The sequence below is a fragment of the Pinus tabuliformis genome, chromosome 7 (assembly GCF_031772625.1).
Source record: "Pinus tabuliformis cultivar Carrire ecotype Pingquan chromosome 7, CPIR1, whole genome shotgun sequence".
NCBI lineage: Eukaryota > Viridiplantae > Streptophyta > Pinopsida > Pinales > Pinaceae > Pinus > Pinus tabuliformis.
In genome coordinates, this window is record NC_142293.1 from 917,316,414 (window position 1) to 917,335,955 (window position 19,542).

Consider the following 19,542-nt stretch of genomic DNA (forward strand, 5'->3'; position numbering starts at 1 on the left):
TCAAAAGTTCTTGGAAGTTCTATCATGCATTCTATGTCAAAAAAGTTAATCCCTATAAACATGAACTGTGTGCTCATATCAAGGACGTTAAGCCCTATAAGCATGAACTGTTCTCCTCTCAGGAACCAAAAACTTAGTTTGGGTCATATTTATTGTGTCCAAGACGGGTGGGACTACTTGGAAATAGATTCCAAGTAACAATAGCGATCATTTCCCACAACTGAAACTTGGCAAAATTTAATCTTTTTTAAAAAGTTGTAAACAGAAGCTCAAAATGTGGAAAAAGATATTCGATTTTGATATGGTGGGTTTTAAATATTGAAGAAACAATAGTCAAAAGTCAACCACAAGACCTGTTGTGATCGCTGAAAAATCAGATTTTCATTGTTTGTCTTGGATTCACAACAAGGATACCAAATCGGTAGCTGTTGCATGAAGCCATGAACAATGTAGAGAATTTTGTCTAAATGGGAACCACAAACAATGAAACCACATGATTGAGAGTGCATTACCAAATTAAAGAATTTCCGGGCTAAATGGAACCCTATTCCTGGCAATATGTAAACCTAAGATATCATGAGTAACACCATTTTCCTAAGCACGACTCATGTAAGACCCGGTCCTTGTGTCTACAACAATATCATCTCCAACATTGACAAAAAAAGGAACATATACTGTAGCACCTGTCTCTACAGTTACTGGCTTTGATCCACCTGCAAACAAACCAAACACGGCCAACAATAAGAAATATTTGTCAGGTAAAAAGAGCAAAATAATATAAAAGCCAATATAACTAAGTAGGTGTCAAATGACCTTGTACTGTGTCTCCTTTCACCCCAATTTCTGCTTCGACAACTTTATATGTTGTACTAATAGGAAATTCAACGTCAATTACCTGCAATAGCAATTATCCATTCAATTGTTATCACGAGTAGGAATAGAAACATGCTAGCATACCCACTTCATGCAACAGAGGCATGGAGCACTAAATTGTTCAAGTTCTTATCACATATTATTTTCCTTGCATAACATCCACTTTCTGACTTCTAACTAAATAGAATATCACCAAAATAGAACCAGGCATCCCATAACTTCTTTCTTTCTTTTCTTTCTTTTTCATAGCAACATAGGATTCTACTGATATTCGGCAAAAACATAAATGAAAATGAATGCTGCAAATTACAAAATTCATATTTTGTTCTTGCCGAGTACAAACTTTCTATTCAGTTTGTCAAACATTTATGTTAAAATATTTACTTCATTATTGAAAATGAGCTCAAAGGCAATAGCTTATATACCCGTCCATTCCAGGAAAGTACCTCACATTCCAAGCCCTCCTTCAGCCACATTTTCTTGTCACCGAGATCTGACTCATTTAGTCGGGATTCTTCATAAGTAGACTGTAAAATGCCACAAGTATTATAGAGCACACAGACTGTAAAAGGTGGACAAAGACAAAAGCGAACAACTTCACATGCAAGAAGATATTTAAAGCTTGGAATTATAACAAGAAAGATTACATTTCCAATAGAATTAGTGCAGAATGCATGTTAGTCTTCCCTCCATACTCCTTGGTATTTTAAATCACAAGCGCTGAATAAGGTAGGAATGAAAATTCTCAGTTTCCCTTGAAAAATATAACTGTGCATTCTAACAAGTGTAGTTCAGATAACATTGGAAAGCATTCAACAACTGCATGAAGATGAAAATAAAACCAACTTTTAGTTTGAACTAAGACTACAACGCTTGTATACTGGGATCATCATCCAACAAAGCAGCACTCCAGTGATCAAGATGTAAATTCATAGAAATGTTGACAAACAAAGGCCAAGAGGGAATTCTTTAAGGACTAGAAAAATATTCTCTCGCATCTTTTCCAAAATTGAAGAAAAATGAGTTACATGTTGAATCTTATCTAAGGTTAAACTGCAGACATGCAGATTCCTTTTTGCCTACTGTAAAGGGAAATAGGGATGAGAAACTATAAGGCATCTTGTTTCAAACATTTCAACTAGATTATGTACTTTCAGGAAGGTACAAATGGTTAATACAACTAAGAATCTAGAAGGAAAGCTAGTGAAGGAGTGGTTAGTCATGACTTGAGCTCATTGTGTGGCAACACCAAACCAAAGAAACCCAGAAATATACCATAGAAGTTCTGTCCTTTTCTTTATGTAATGATTCAAGGATGCCTGCGGAATATGGAACTTGAAGTAAACAACCATGTGATGGAGGAAAGGGTTTGTTTCCTATATTAAGTAGCTACATCTGCATAAGTAGAAATTTTGTTGAACTGCTTTATTTACTTGTAAAGCATGTGTTCTAGAACATTCTGAGAAATGAAAACCATTCTGTGTGATAAAATAGAAAATATCCTACCATGTCCATGAACACAAACTGTCCACCATCTTTGTACGTATACTGTTTTGTTTCCTTCACAACATCTGCTTCTTCCACCTGTGATCAATCATATTTTTAAAATGTACAATATAAATCCACAGGAATAATAGGCAAGTAAAACTCCACAAGCAAAGGAAAAACAAAAAAAACAAAATGAAATTCCTCAAGCATCAGAATTTAAGAAAACCACCAAGAACGTTTTTGTTAAATTTGTTGCGTTGACTATGAACAAGGAGATGATAAGATCAACCAAGTTTGCAAGCTCATAAAAATTCCGAGCAGCTCATTTCTTCCATTACTTTCGCAAACATGATCAGTTTAATGGGATTTATCCTAATTATTCCAAAGTAGTTTAGCACAAAAAATTGCAAGCCACAAGACTAAAATATAATATTCAGTCAATGCACATTCCAATTTGTATATGGGACCTCGGCAAATGGTCATACTGGAAGTGAGTAGGCATTTAATTTGGAAAGAAAGGTATTGCCATGCACTTGTATTCAAAATTCATTTATACCCTGATATTTATAAAGGCTTAAGCCTACAATAAAGGAAAATAAAACTATATAGCAAACCTCATCATTTGACAATGAAAGAGTTCATTTATTTGTGTTTTTAAAGGAATTTGAGCAACTCTGCTGTAGCTGTTAATGTAGTTGGATCTCATCAATTGCGGATGGAAGTCAGGTCCACTTCTCTTACAAGAATATTCTCTAGGTTTAATGCCAACATTGCTAGAAGATGATTAAGAACTCCCAGATTTGAAGCATATGAAGTCCAAAAGGGACCGTTGCCTCAAAATATAACAAGCCTTGTGAGGGGACCCACAAGGCAAGGGCCAGACCTTGTTGCAACAATTAAGTAGATTTCCACTATCACATCGGCAATCTTCGTCCAGCTCTTTAGTGGAATTTCACCACAAGGGAGGCTTTCCAACAATCACCAAAGAGGATATTCTAGGTTATAGGGTTCAACATGATGAAAGCGTAGACTTGGTGGAGATACTCAATGATGGACAAAGGCTCTATACTTCTTAATAAGGAATAGTGTATTGGGCACCTAGACTAGTAAGAACACACGTGACCTAGGGTTTATTGATATGTAGGAACAAAAGAATACCTAGATGCAAGTGTCAAACAAAGAGTTTACTAGAAGACAAGGTCAACAAAATAATAGAGCAAACCCTCAAGATAAGCCTCAAGTTGAAGCTAGGCTAGGGTTAGGGTTTCCAATACACAAACTAGTCTAGAGGAAGATGACATCAGCCCTCCAAGGCAAAGTTTTACCATGTAAAAGGCTAGATATTGAGTTAAAAAGGATCACCAAGATAAAACTTAGGTTTTTTGCACCACAAACACTCATCCACAAATGTCCTAGGCTGATTCGTCCCTAGGAAAAACCCTAGCGGCTTGCCTTAAAAGGATTAGAAAAATAGAAAGGAAGGAAAATATTCAATTTTTCAAGGTTTTTGATCAACACAAAACTTGCCAATGCCTAATCCTACTTGGGTGATGGAGTCTTAAGGGAAATTTCAAGAGATAAAGGACAAATGGTTGGAGTAAGGCACGAAAGCTCTTGTTTGCACTTAAGCAAACCCTAACTATCTTTTCTGTGAGAGGAGAAATTAAATAGGAAATGTACACTAGGAGTTTTCCTATGGATTTCAAGGAAGAAATAATCTACATGCAATAATTAACCAAGATTCTCCATAAATAATTTGCATCTAGACATGGATCATAGAAAAACCCTAGCAATATTTCAATTACATGTACAAAAATGAAAAACATGAAATAAACTTACAATTCTTCCATGAAAAGACCTTCTTTTAAATCCAAAAAGAGATTTCCAAGACATAAGCCAATCTCCAATAGCAAAAAGCCCCAAAATATCACATCTCCACAAGTAGCAAGTTACACAAGGCTAAGTCAAACTCTCAAGAAGAGGTTGAAACTCAAGTGTGATGATGAAAAATAAGAAATGAGTGATCCTCAAGATATATGAGATCTATCACTCACTAATATTAGCTTGAAATCCCGATAATGAGTTTGATTTTGAGTATGAATCAAGATAGGGGGTTAGAAGCCAACCCCATAGGCCATAAAATCCCACACATGTTGGTTGAAATACTCCATAAGCATGATGTCATGCCTCTTTTGGGAAATAAATGATGTAAAAGTGCATGAATGGGATGGGGGTATGTCCCATCATCATAATCAACTCCATCCTTGAGGGGAAGCCCTCAATAAGTGCCTCAAAATGCCTCCAATTGTTAAAACCATGCTCTCGATACCTAGCATCACCTTCTCGAGGGCTAAAATTGTGATGTGGCATCATCTATCTCAGGTGTTGGGGCTCCAAGTCATAGTACGAGCCCTCCCTTGTCATCCTAGGGGTGACCATCAAAATCTGGACTCTAGAACAAATCATACACATCAGGTTGTGTCAAGGTCGACCTGGGGGCATGCTAGGTTTGTTGGGTACATCATCAAGAATCTCCAACACCAAGCAAGAAAAGCTCACCATTTCAACATCTAGGGGTGCTCTGACGTGTTAATCATCTGTTGGAGTCATCAAAGTGCCTAACACTCTACTTTGGATGGCCAACAATGCATCTACAAGGTCATCATTGCTCTCTGAATGTGTAGAATTTCCTAGGTAGAATGTGTAATGGAGACATGACATGTGCCCTCAAGGCCTCTGCTATTGTGTGAAGGACAACCTGTCAAAACCATCTCAAAATCAATTGAAAGTTACCAATCATTAGAGACAATGACCATAGATGCATCATAGTGGACCATACTTAATTGTTAAGGGCATAATAATACTTGACACTAGGATCACCTTCAAATATCTAACTAGACTAGTCCCGTAAATGTGTTCCCAACCTGTTTAGGGATGGCTAGATGGTCAACCCTATTAGGTGCTTCCAACCCCTATGGGGAGGTGGCATGTCCTAGTTCAACCTTTCAATTCATAGGTGTTTATGGTAATGTGGCAATAGAGGGAAAATGCCTTATGGCAAGGTGCCATGGTCATGGTTCCAACTGATGGGGGTCCAGCATCCTGAGTGTATAGACTATTAGTTTTATAGCATCAGAGGTGTTCTAGTCTTGAAACTTTGTGGAGAGGCTAAAACACATGAGATATCCAAAACCCAAAAATCGTTTTTGGAAATTCCAACTAGAGATGGCTCAATGAGATTATTAGCTGATTTTTAAATATTTCCTAAGTCTAAACTTAGGGAATATGGTAAATTAATCAATATTAATTGAAATAAGGTGAGAATTCTCCAGAAACTCACATAGATCGACAAGGAATTAATTTGGGCCCTTGATTAAGTTCTAATGTTGGTCGTTGGTGCTCCAACATAGGATTATAAGAAGTCCATGGGTAGATGGAGAACACACTTGAGACACTTGGAGAATTTGATTTTCCAGAGAGCAACAGTCAGTGGCCGGAAGAGTTTGAACTTCAAGAGGGAAGCAGGGACAGTGAGGGGCGGGGACAGTGATCTGAAGGAAGTTTTCCAAATTCGGAGAGACAACAGCAAGAGGCTGAGTTATTCCCAGTGAGGCAGCGTAGAGGACTGCGCAGTTGCTTTAGAAGAGCAATTCAATTTAGCTAGAAGAAAAATAGATTCAGCTTCTAGAGGCCTCGAAAGTCTTCTAGAAGGCCAGAGAATCGTTTTCCTCAGCAGAGACAGACAAAATGACTTGATCAAAGGCAGTTTCAGGCTACACATTAAAGGATCTACGTAGAGACCTGCGCGGAGGGTCCAGGAGGACGAGTTTTTTGAGGCAAAGTTGTGTCGGGGTTGCTTGTGGAGGAAGGGAAATTCCCTTATATAATTTTGGCCAGACTTTCTTGTTGTTTGGATTGCTAGTTGGGCATCCATCAATCATACTCAGAAATTCACTGCTGCATAATAATAAAAACCCTCAACTGTTGAACAGGTTTTCCCAAGTTGGGTTTTGCCGGGAACATTTGTCCAAAAATCACTGTGTCATACTTTTATGTGCGCTAGATTTTCTCAGTTTCCAGTGCTATTTTTATTTCGCAGTTTATTTGTGAAGATCACAACGTGAATTATTTGATATTTGTCATAGCAAATAAATTGTTAAATAAATTAACAATTAGGAAAATAATTTCCAATTGTTGTGATAGATGAAATTTTCACATGGTATCAGAGCGTGAGTGATCAGCCAGGAAGCTCAGAAGTGGAGAAGGGAATTTCGTTGTTCAGAGGGAGCAATAGGTCGAAATTCTCAGAGGTTGTGCAGTACCCAAACAGGCAGTATGAATTGTTGGGGAAAGGGTTCGATTTTCAGTTGCGGGTTAGTAGAAAAATCAATTTGCCCAAAATAGTGATTGCGGTAATCAGAGGGAGCAACAACAACTCAGATTTTTTCGCTAAGCAAATTTCTAGTTGGACGCAAAGGGTTTTGCAACAGCACAATCAACATCGGGTGGAAGAGAAAAGAACACACAACAAAGGGAAAATTTCTTTCAGGGGACTTTGATTTTCAGAAGTTCGATTTTTTCAGGCAAATTGGCAGTAGCTGAGTGCAGATTTCCTCACTCCAAAAGGGAGTGGGTATAACAAATCCAACAGCCAAGCAAAGGGAAAGAGGGATTTTTCGATGGATTCAGAGATGACTGCAACAAGGCTTAGAGATCAGGATAGGTTAGAGGGAGCCTCCAACTATGTCATCTAGAAGGCTACGATGTCCTTCCTTCTGGATGAACATGGCCTGAAGACCTATGCAGAAAATGTGGTAGTAGTTCCCCAGGACCCTGATCAGGTAAAGGAGTACAAGAAGAAAATGGCGAAGGCAAAGAGGATGATTTTGGATGGAGTTCGAGATCATCTGGTCTCAGAAATGGCAGACAAGGGAACAACCAAGGAGATGTGGGATGCTTTGTCTAAGTTGTTTCAGAGTTCTTTCGAGCAGTGGAAGATGTTTCTCCAGGAGAAGCTGAGGAGTACCAGAATGTAGAAGTGCAAGAGCATAGATGCCTTTCTCACTCGGATTCAGGAAGTCTGAGATCAGTTGTCAGTTGTTGGGGAGGCACCCCAACCCACAGAGCTTGTACGATTGGCACTGAATAGTGTCTCAGAGGATTGGCAGGTATTTGTCTAGAGTATCTTGGGCAGAGATACCTTGTCAAAGTGGGACAAGATGTGGTCCAATCTACAACAGGAGGAGTTGAGGGGGACTCTGTTGAAGAGTACCATCAGCGGCAACAACAGCAACGGACCAAAGAATGAGGAGGAGAATGTGGCCCTAGCATCTAAGGGTCCTAGTTAGGGGCAGGGGGAGCAGAAGAAGAAGAAGGACCTATCAAAGGTCAAATGCTTCAGATGTGGTTAGCTCGGTCACTACAGTACGCAGTGTCCTCTCAGGAAGAAGGACAAGTCAGAGAAGCAGAACCAGGCAGCAACATTCACAGAGATTGACAAGCTATCCTCCGAGTTGGAGGAAGAGGTTGCCATGTTTGCAGCCATACCTCCAGGAGAGAGGTGGGCCGATTTGGAGTTGTAGTCCCAGAGATTGCAAAGATAGAGCAGGGTCCATTGAGGAGTCCACCTCATGGATCATCACATGGCTACGGTGGCCCACAGTATTTAGTAGTAGTATGGATCAATGTCATAGATGCAGTTATATTCCAGAGTGACAGTTGTAGACTAGTAGCAATCAGGGGCTGGGCAGCGTAGTGCAAAGTGGCACAGTGCAGAGTCAGCAGCAGCGCAGATTCCTTGGTGGACAGCGCAGTGGCTAGTAGCAGTCAGATGCTCAAGAGACAGATGCATGATACTGAACAAAGTTAATTCAATATTTTGGATGCTTCTCAATTGTAGTTGTTGCATTTGCAACAGTAACAGATGAGAGGGAGTTGCAATGCAGATGCAAAGTTGGTAGCGGTATGAAAGTGTCAGCAGCAACACGGATGCAGCATTAGAGTTGCACAGTGGTTGGTGGGCACTGGCCAAACATTAGCAGCATGACAGAGGGGTGATACAAAGACAGGGTGTTGTAGCAATAGTGGTGCAACACCAAAACACCTTCCTCGCTAAGGAGTGTTAATTTTTGTAGCATCGGAGGTGTTCTAGTCTTGAAACTTTGTGGAGAGGCTAAAACACGTGAGATCTCCAAAACCCAGATAGTTTCTAGAAATTCCACCTGGAGATGGCTCAATTAGATTATTAGTCGATTTTTAAATATTTCATAAAATCTAAACTTAGGGAATATGGTTAATTAATCAACATTAATTGAGATAAGGTGAGAATTCTCCATAAACTCACACGGATCGACAAGGAATTAATCTGGGCCCTTGATTAAGTTCTAATCTTAGTTGTTGGTGCTTCAACAGAGGATTATAAGAAGTTGATAGGTAGATGGAGAACACACTTGAGACACTTGGAGAATTCGATTTTCCAAAGAGCAACAGTCAGTTGCCGGAAGAGTTTGAGCTTTAAGAGGGAAGCAAAGACAATGAATGTTGATTTGGGGTAGCATCAGATATGCTCTAGGCCTCAAATTTTGCAGGGAGGCTTGGGCACATGTATTCCAAAGAACCCAGAAAGCGTTTTGGGAAATTCCACCCAGAGACAATTTTATTAAAATAATTAATATTTTTTAATGGGACCCTAAGTTTCTAAACTTAGGAAATTAAAAATATTAATGGGTATTAATCTAATTGTGGGTGTAACTTCTAGAAGCAGAGGATCAACCTAAAATGACTTTAGCCATTTATTAGCTTTTAATCTAGCTGTTGCATGTCAACGAGAAGATTATTTAAGGGAGCTTGAGGGTCATTTGGAAAACACACTGAGAGATCAAGAGATCAAATTTCTAAGGTGAGAAGTTCTCAGGAGGAAATTTTGATCAAGGAGATTTCTTGCAGTTGAGGTGCAGGGATAGCATGTGGAGAGAGATTTTCTCAGCCGGAGAATCATCAGCAGAGAGAGGCAAAGAGTGATCCAGTAGCTCTCACGCAGAGCCTGACGCAGGGCCACGCAGAGGGTGAAAGAGAGTCAAAAAATTTGTTGGGCAGAGTCAGTTTCAGAAGCCAGGAGTCGGGGTGTGAGACCGGGAAGCTGAGAGCAAAGACTTCGAGCAGCAAATTGATCAGCAGGCTAGGTGACGCAGTGCCTAGAGGGGTTGACGCAGGGACTGCTTAAGGACTGCGCAGAGGCAACGTAGGGCCTTCTAGAGGCACCTCATCTAGTGTCCGGATCAGCCGGGATTTTTTCTCAACGATTGTGTGAGATAATCTCACAAATCTTTCTGCCAGTATTTCTCTCTGTAACTAAATAACCCGTGAGGTATTCAGAATTTGCTACTACTTAATAATAATAAACCCTCAGAGTTGCTGCAATGGTTTTCCCGCATTGGGTTTTTCCGGGGACATTTGTCCAAAAATAATGGTGTCATTTGTGTTGAATTTCTTTCTTTCTCAGTCTCTTGTTTATGTATAATATTTAATTAAGTGAAGGCTGCAGTGTATATGTTTCGATATTTACCGTAGGAAATTGCAAATAACTTGGTTGATTAATTTAACAAATAAAAGAAACATTATCAGTTGCTGCAGTAGGGATTCCGGATAAGGAATTTTCACAGTGAGGGGCAGGGATAGTGATCCAGAGGAAGTTTTCCAAAGCCAGAGAGGCAATAGCAAGAGGTCGAGTTATTCCCAGTGAGGCAACACAAAGGACTGCGTAGTTGCTTCAGAAGAGCAATTCCATTTAGCTGGAGGAAAAGTCGATTCAACTTTTGGAGGCCTGGAAAGTCTTCTAGAAGGCTGGAGAATCATTTTCCTCAACAGATACAGGTAGAACGAGTTGATCAGAGGCAATTTCGAGCTAGACATCAAAGGATCTGAGTAAGCACTGCGCATAGGGTCTAGGAGGAGGAGCTTTCTAAGGCAAAGTTGTGTCGGGGTTGCTTGTGGAGGAAGAGAAATTTCCTTAGATAATTTTGGCCAGATTTTTTCTGTTTGGATTTCTAGTTGGGCATCCATAGATTGTACTCAGAAATTCACTACTGCAAAATAATAAAAACTCTCAGCAGCTACACCAGTTTTCCCAAGTTGGGTTTTTCCAAGGACATTTGTGCAAAAATAAATGTGTCATATGTTTATGTGTGTGAGCTAGCTTTTCTCAATTTCCGGCGCTATTTTTCTTCCGCGGTTTATTTGTGAAGATCACAGTGTGAATTATTTGATATTTGTCGTAGCTAATAAATTGTTAAATAAATTAACAATTAGGGAGTTAATTTCTAGTTTTCGTGATAGATGAAATTTTCACATAAACATATGGAAGGAGCAATCATGGAGGCATGAGTTACTCCTTTCGTCGACCTACCTTTTCCACCCCTCTAGTGCACCTTTTACTTCTTTTTGATAATGCTTTGATAGGGAGCACAACTCAGGTGTCCAAGCTTGTTTTTAATGATGTAGCATCTATTTACCCCTTAATGATGAGTCAACTTTTCGCAGTTCACTCATCAAGGTTGGGACCTACAAGGGTTCCTTTATTATGTGATGGAACATCTAGTGCTCAAGCACAAGTGATCGCTACTGAGGGGGGTAGAGCTCATGCTAGGCTTTTGCCCACACGCTAATTAATGTCCTGACCATCTTTTGCATTTTAACTTTTCTTTTCTTTCATTGCGACCATCTTATGCTTTTACCTACATCAACCTCTGAGGCAAATTTTCCAGCCAAGATTCAAGGATGCGGATAGAGGGTACCATCCCAATGAACAGACGACAACAAACTCGAAGGATAAACATGAAATCAAGGAAAAGGTGAAAAGTGATTAGTATGGAATAATTATGGACATGCTACTTCAGTCCAAGTTTCCCAAGTAGTGCCCCTCCCAAAACCCTAGGGCCTTAAAGGAGGTCCCATAGGACTAGGGTCAAAAGATAAGCCCTGGTAAGGTGAGAGAATAGGTTTATAGACAAGATCGATCACTCATCTAGGTCACCCCTTAATCCATGTTAGAATGCCCACAATATTAAGTAAAAGCACATGACTGCAAAATGGTTGAAGTACTTGCCGAATAATGGTGACCCACTTTCCTACAAGAGGAATGTCAGATGGTGAGAGGTGTTTGACTAGTGAAAATGGCAAAGTAATATCGAATATCATCATATATTGAGCAATGTAGGGCTACTGGCTAGTTAGCTACCCAAAGAAGGAGAAAAAAATTCTCCTATGGGGTTACCCACTTTTCGATGGGTAACATTTGGCTCCAACTCAGGGACATGTGCTCATTGTAGAGCACCTTATCCATATGCTCAAACGGGGAGTTCATGAGAACTCCAACATTTGTTGGGCTCGCAGACCTATTACCTGGACATTCAAATCAACTTGTTTGCTAGCACATGAATAGGGTCTTGATTGTCACCCTTGTGATCATAGGATATAATAAAACAATACTTGAAAGAGAAAAAAAGTTAGCTAAATGCAATCTAATCTACTATGCATACACATCAACAGGAATAATGAACAAATAGGATGCACACATAATTATACAAAAACATGAATGCAATGCAACTACCTATTGTAAACTATGCTAGCCTACAATACATCGACTAAGTATAGTCATATATCCAATGTAGCTAGCATATCATTAGATCATGATCATACTTCTTACCACTTTGACTAATCATGAAATAGAACAAGGAAACATCATAGTCATCTATATAATAATACTCAAATGTCGGATCATAAGGGTGGGAGGAGGGAAAATAAATGAACCATCATCATGTTTGAAATTTATGTGACTTGAAAAGTGTTGCGAAAATTGCGATGTTATCGCGCTTTTTTCAACAAAAAGATTTTATTGGCCGATAATATTGGCGATTTTTTCGAGTTGAAAAAATTGTGAAAAAGCCACGATTTTTTCCACTGTAATAATCGTCCGGTGTGGCAACAGAAAAGCGAAATTTTTGGGTTCTTTTGGGCTCATTTTGCAAACAGAGGGCAAGAGTCAGAGCTAAGAAGGAGAACTCATCTACAAGGGCACAAGAAGAGAAAAGTGAAGGAATTTAGCATCCCAAGCAAAAAAAAATTCAAGTTTGGACCAAGTTTCTTCAGCAAAGCATGGTTTTCAGGTATGGGCATCAAATTTGACCATTTTTTTTGTTTTTTTCTTGTTTTTCCTTGGGTTTCTATCACCCATTTATTTTCCATGATTTTTGTTTGGATTTGAGTGTGTTTTTTTTGTCATTTTTGTTGCATTTAGTGGAGACGGGTTTTTTTTGTCAAAAATGCAAAATCTTGATTGTTAGTTTTATTTGTTTAATTTCTTCTTGTGCCCTAGTTTTTTCCATCATTTTTGTTTGGGTTTAAATGTGTATTTTTTGCCATTATTGTTGCATTGAGTTGAGGGTTTTTTTTTGTCAAAAATTCAAAATGTTGTATGTAAATTTAATTTCATTTGTTTAACTTGGAATTCCTCTTGTGCCCTACGTTCAAACTTCAAACTTCAATATTACATTAAAACTCAAGATTCAACAAAGTTACAAACATGCCAAGGAAATTGGACCCTCTGTGGGAATTTGGTGAACCTGATGGAGGGTTTGACAGATCAAATTTGACTTGCAAGTTATGTGGGCATCATATGACAGGGGAGGTATACAGATTGAAGTATCACCTTGCACAAGTTCCTGGACATGAGGTAGGGCCTTGCTCAAATACAAATCCAAAAATCATCCGAAGAGCCCTCAAATCATTGGAAGAAATAAAGACAACCAAATTGTTCAAGGCAGCTCTGAAGAGTCAAATAGCAGGGAGTAGAGTGTCAGGATTGGGAGGTGACCGTGAGAGTGGTATTGGTTCTACTTCACCATCAACATCTACACCCAACCCTGTAGCTACCTCATCATTTTTTGTTCCTAGAACCACACCTGGTGCACAACCATCTATCTCGTCAGTTATTAAAAAAAAAGGAGAAGGAAGAAGCTAACAAGTTGTTGGGCAAATTTCTTCTTTGGAGTGATATTCCTTTCAGCGTTGCCAGGAACAATCCATTTTTCTAGCCCGCGGTTGATGCTATTGCTATTGTTGGCCCAAGGTACAAAGTCCCTTCATATGATGACTTTAGAGGGCGCATTCTTCAAAATGAAAAGGTTGACTGCATTAAGAGATTGGAGGAGTTTAGGGAATCATGGGCACACACAGGATGCACTATGATGTCAGATGGTTGGACTGATCAAAAAGGTAGAAGCCTTATTAACTTCTTGGTTAATTGTCCTAAGGGGACAATGTTTATGAAATTTGTTGCTACATTTGCACATATCAAAGATGTACGGTTATTATGTGTTTTGTTGGATGTGTTCATTCAAGAGGTGGGTCCACAACATGTTGTCCAAGTCATAACGGACAATGTTGCAAATTATGTTGCTGCTGGCAAGATGTTCATGGAGAGGCATCCTAACTTATTTTGGACACATTGTGCTACACAATACATTGATTTCATGTTGGAGGACATAGGAAAAATTATTTTTGTTAAGCATATTGTTGAATCATCAAAAGGCATTACAAAATTTATACATAATCATGCATTTGTGCTTCATTTGATGAGAACATTCACCAACAAGAAGGAGTTGGTGCGCACTGCCATTACACGGTTTTCCACCAATTTCATATCTCTTCAATCCCTCTTGAATTCTATATGGGATGTGAAAAGAATGTTTCTTTTAGAGGAGTGGCGTGCTTTGGCATAGAGTCGCAAACCAGAGGGAGAGGCCATATGTAAGTTAGTTTCATACAAGAAAAGCTTCTGCGCGGGAGTGCAGGAGGTTTGTAGCATTACTTAACCTTTGGTAAAGGTTCTTCGATTAATTGATGGAGACAAGCCAGTAATGGGCTACTTGTGTGAGGCTATGGATAGGGCCAAAGAATCCATTCGGAGCCACTATGACGATAAAGGGAATGAGGGTTTTGAGAAACAACAAATCCTATGGGAAGTGATTGATAAGCGATGGAACAATACACTCCATTGTCTCGTTCATGTTGCAAGGATCTACCTAAACCCTGCATTTTCTTACTCTTGTGGTTTCTTATTTGACACTGAGGTCATGGATGGATTCTTCACTTGTGTTCAGAGGATGGTGATATCTCCTATAGAACGTGCAGAAATATCCAAAGAAATGGAGATATACAGGATGGCAAGTGGCACATTTAGCTTTGACATGGTTGTTGTGGATAGGAAGACTGAAATGTCAAGTAAGCTTTAGTTTGTTTCAAATTTCATTGTCTCTTCAAGTTCATACTTTGCTTCAACTTTTAAATTTCAATTTTTTTCTTGTGTTTATATTATTTATTGTAGATGCATGGTGGAGAAGCTATGGTGGCAGAGTACCCAATCTCCAAAGGCTTGCCATTCGAGTGCTCATCCAAACATGTAGCTCCTCGAGATGCGAGCGTAACTGGAGTGTATTTGAAAAAATACACACCAAGAAGTGCAACAGGTTAAAAATTAAAATATTCCAAATTTCGAATTAATTTTTTGAATTCATTATATAATATTTTTTTGAATTATTAATTTATTAATTTATGACCCTTGTATAGGTTGGAGTCCCAACAACTTAATGACATGGTCTATGTCTACTACAATCTTCAATTGTGGGTGAGGCAACTTGAGAGGACACCTGATGTGGAGGCCATTTCATTGGATGGGATTGACACCACTGCTGCATGGAGGGTTGAGGCTGAGAGGCCTATCATGGAGTCGACCCCTGATTGGTTAGAGCAGGAGGTAGTGGAGGGGGTAGAGGAGGAGGAGGAATAGGAGCAACAGGAGGAGGAGGTGACACCACCTACCCCTGTCACCAATAGAGGACGTGGTCTACCTCCTATAGCTCCTAGTTCTTCAGCTTCTAGAGCACAGTAGAGTCCATTGCCAACCCCACCGCCTTCTTCATCTAGAGGGAAAGTTGTTACATTTTCTCACAAGAGGGGCAGAGGAAATCAATAGTATTAGTTATTTGGTTCATTTCATTGTATATGACATTATGACTCATGATATGAGATACATTATTATATTTTTTGTTGATATTTTGAGGCTGAGTTGGGACTCAAGACTTAGTATTCAGGACATGATTCATTGTTATGTGTGATGTAGCACTAGACATGATATTACACATCTTATATATTAGTTCTCTTTTCATATTTATGTGTCAATGCATTTATTTTATGTTGTGGATGCTTTAGATATTAAAAATTTTGAAAAAAAATGAATATTTTTGTATTTGCTGATTTTTACCGATTTTTTCCCGATTTTTTTCGATTTCGGACCCTTGCTGATTTATTCTCGATCGCGATGTTCGCAACATTGGACCTGAATGTGACCAAGGGATGACATCAAGAAAAATTAAAAGTGGCTAAAGGACATTAACAATAATATTTTACTAATCATTATATGGTTTGCAAGGTTAGATAAAATAATCATATTTCGAAAGGAAACCACAATCCTCTACCTTCGAGTGGGGGAATTGGGTCTTCCTTCAAATCATGTCAATGACTATCTTCAAAATAAGCAATGAAAACACAGTCCTCTTTTTCTTCATTACTATAGTCATACAACAATCCTTCTAGGATAGTGGATGTATCATCAAAATATGGAAGAATGTAAAAATTCGTTCTTTGGTCACTGTCTTCAACGGGTTCAGACAAACCTTCCTCAGCATCAAACCCCCTTTTCAAAGAAACCAAAGGGTTGAAAATACTCCCATTCTTGCTCTATCATGGCTACCATTATACTTGCAAAGATATACTTCAAGGAAATCATCATAGGTCTTATCCTTGGTGTTTTGATCTTCAACAAACGCTTGTAGATGGGCATCATTTTCATTGTCAAGCTCCCTTTGGGCATTAGTGAGATCTTTTCTGATAGGCTGAAAATCATCATTATGAAACATGTAAAAGAGGTTGTTCCATTCTTTGTGAGAGAATTCACGATTTGATGTGAGTAGGAATGCCTCATGTTGATTTTCATTGACATGCTTATCATCATTTCCAAATTATGAGGTAATTTCTTCTTCTTTGCTACCACGTGGAGCTTCAAATTCATAGTCAATCCCCCAATCTACAGCCCAAAACTCCTTCATAGATTCATCATTTGCTTGGCCATTTAAAGGACAATGATCTTCCACATTTGTGTTTTCTTCCAGATCACCCCCTTCCTCTTTTGGTCTATCAAGCTCTGGAATTTCTTTGGGAATGCAGTAAAATTGTCGGTTGTCGGTTGTCCTGCTAAGAGTTGCCATGCATTTCCCGCATAGCATCACATAAAGTGTTCATTGCATAGTACATGTAAATAAGTTCTAGAAGGAGGATGTTTCTAAAATTTTCTTGATACTCATGCAACACCTCATAAAATTCCTTCCTTCATTCAATACACAAGTTCAATAGGAAATTTTTATTAAGGAAATACTCAGTTAGTTGCCTGCAAAACTTCTTGTACTCATTCTCATTTTCTTGAAGTGCTTGGAAGTTTTCTTGATTCAAAACCTCATTATTTCCTTGGTCATTATAAAGAAGATCAACTACGGCTTTTGTTGACCATGTACATGTCAACAATTCGGGAAGAAGAGTACAAAGCAGTGGACAAATTTTTTCAAAGATCATTGTCATCATTCAGCATCAATTTTATTATTGTAATCCCAAATTCTGCAAATTTATTATAAATGATTCTAGTATGACTATTAACACATGTAATAACACCTAGGTAAACCTATGATTCTTCTCAACGGGTTTCATCCTAGGGAGTTTTTTCACCTCTCTGAATTATGTGTGTTTGTAAACACGGATAATCAACAAAGTTTTTCTCCCAGATATACCACAACGCTAGGGTGGAACTCATTGAAGAGGTCTTAGGTGAATCCTAGTGTTTATTATAAACGCTGCAAATGGAGAACTTCTGAACCATTTTATTATATTTTCGTAAGTCAAATACAATAGATGATGGAATGGTGCACCTGGGCTTGTTTGAAAGGACAAGCAGGACCAAACCCAGGTAGGAAAATAGCTGAGCTGAAGGCTGCCCAGTTGCTGCACCGATCTACATTGCACTGCTCAGAAACTATTGCTCTATTGAAGTTCGAATGGCTGGAAAGTGCACTAAACCTACCCAAAAATTTATATGCTTTTAACCCTGGACTCCTTGGCCAAAACCCAGAAATGGTTTGGCCCAATTTGGACTTCCCAAAATTGACCCCCAAAGGCACTATTCAATCCCTAGCAATTCTACACTGTCTACTGCAAAGATACGGCTTAAAACCCCACCTCCGGTGCTCAGAAAATTATGAAACTTTATATTTGGGATCCTTGTCAAAAACCTAGAAAAACTCAGAAAGGATTTTGGTTGGTTTAGACTTCTGATTTTCGACCCCCTTGGAGCCTCACCTCAACTCTAGCTGCCAATTTCGACTTGCTAGAAACTGCATGTAAATCCACCTAAAACTTCTCCAAAACGCTGAGTTCACCCATGCTATCCAATCCCTAACTCCCCAGATGATCTCTTGGCCCAACTCAGCTGCTCCCAAGTACCACGAAAATCTGTTGTGTGGCCTCTGCGTTGTCCCCCAGCCTAGCAGTTCCAATTGCTAGAATACTGACTCAGCTGGCTATAAAACCCAGCAAGAATGTTGGTCTAATGTTGCTATCTCAACTCCCCAACTCCCGGACAAGAAATCAGATCTCTGCTTGCCTCAATCTCCCTCTGCGTGTTTCCTGGCTGCCCAAAAATACGTACTCCTTGCTCTGCGCTAGTTGGTGGTGCTATGTCACTGCCTCGAAACTCCTGAAATCCTTGTAGAACTGCCTCTCCAGGGAAGGCACGGATGGTCCCCCGAAGTAGAGGTTGAATCTCCCGCTTGAGAGATTCGTGACTAAACAACAGGTTGACTCACCTAAACAGCAGAGTGAACAGTCAGGTGATTTTGTTTGCAAGATGTATGAATGAATCCCAAAATGAGAGTTGCTCCCTCCTTATAACTCCTTGGGTCTCCCTTGCCTCATGTGGGCCCCTCCATCCACCTATTTGACTTTCCCTCCAAGCTATTCGAATGGGCCAATTCGAATTCCCATGTGGGTGGCCCCCACATTCCACTAGCAACCAAATCAAGTCGAACTGCCTCCTAAATCCCTATGTTGAAAATGATGGGTTCTCTTCCTTAGCCAAAATTGTGTAGCAGCACCCTATTACAAATGTGTTTGAGAATGGACATGACAGTCCTCCCCTCCCAAATGTTGTTTGCCCTCAAGCAACTTCAAATATGGGTGCTCCAATACGTGCTCACCCTCGCAGATGGCATCCTCATCCGGCAAGTTCTTCCAACGCTCCAAAAATCGCTTGTCCTCAAGCAATGCTTGAACACGCATCCTCTCTAACTATTGCTCCCCACTGTCACTACAACATGTGCTAGGGTCCTAGATGTGCCACTAAATCATCCCTGACTCAGCACTGTCCTGATATGAAAGAATCCTTCAATACCAGGATCCCAAGCCATCCTGTCCAACATGAAGCTCCCCTCGCTGCACTCATTATCCTGCCCGGTGCAAGTACCAGAAGTCCCTTGCTCCATCAGTGACTTGCTAAAGCCCAATGGAAGATTTGTATGATCACCATCTGCAGTAGTCGGCGCATCCCTAAAGGTTATTGAGTTGTGAAGAGTTGTGACGCCCTAGTTCCTTGCTTGTCCTAGAGTGCTGCCACCATGTTGACGTCGCGCTACTCTGACTATGTCATAATCCCCATCCTGCGCAAATAGTATCCTCCTCGCCTGGAACTCGATGGTGAAATACTGAAAGAGGCGAGACACATCGTGCCTGGTCATCTCCATTGTACCAAGGCCTACCCATCCAACTCTAACTCCGAACCTGTGCAGCAATAGAGAATGTTTGCCTCCCCATATGATGAAAGCCTCTGTGAACCCCCATGTGTCATCCCAAGAGCGAATTATATCTCTCTGCAATGACTCCACTCATCACGAGTGATCTATCGATCAATTGAATCCCTGCATCCCATAGGCAGACATGCTGCGGCATAGCCCTGACAACCGATGGAATCCCTTTGGCCCTTATCTCTAGTCCCTGCATGCCACCCATATCTAGGCTCCATACATC

The 19,542-nt window shown here is 39.8% G+C and overlaps 1 protein-coding gene across 2 annotated transcripts in view; it reads right to left on the minus strand.

The window, feature by feature from the left end:
- Positions 1–567: 567 nt before the first annotated feature.
- The window catches only part of LOC149250649 (elongation factor P (EF-P) family protein), a 208,832-nt gene continuing 189,857 nt past the window's right edge, over positions 568–19,542 (minus strand). Inside the window, exons 4-7 of one of the 2 annotated variants that reach the window (XM_089456460.1) lie at positions 2,380–2,457; positions 1,320–1,400; positions 814–895; positions 568–713 (exon numbers count right to left, since the gene is read on the minus strand). In XM_089456460.1, coding sequence (XP_089312586.1) covers positions 595–713; positions 814–895; positions 1,320–1,400; positions 2,380–2,457 — 360 coding nt within the window. In that variant the 3' untranslated portion in view covers positions 568–594. Of the gene's footprint in view, positions 714–813; positions 896–1,298; positions 1,401–2,379; positions 2,458–19,542 lie in introns of both variants that reach the window. The other variant, XM_089456459.1, reaches the window with a different exon arrangement.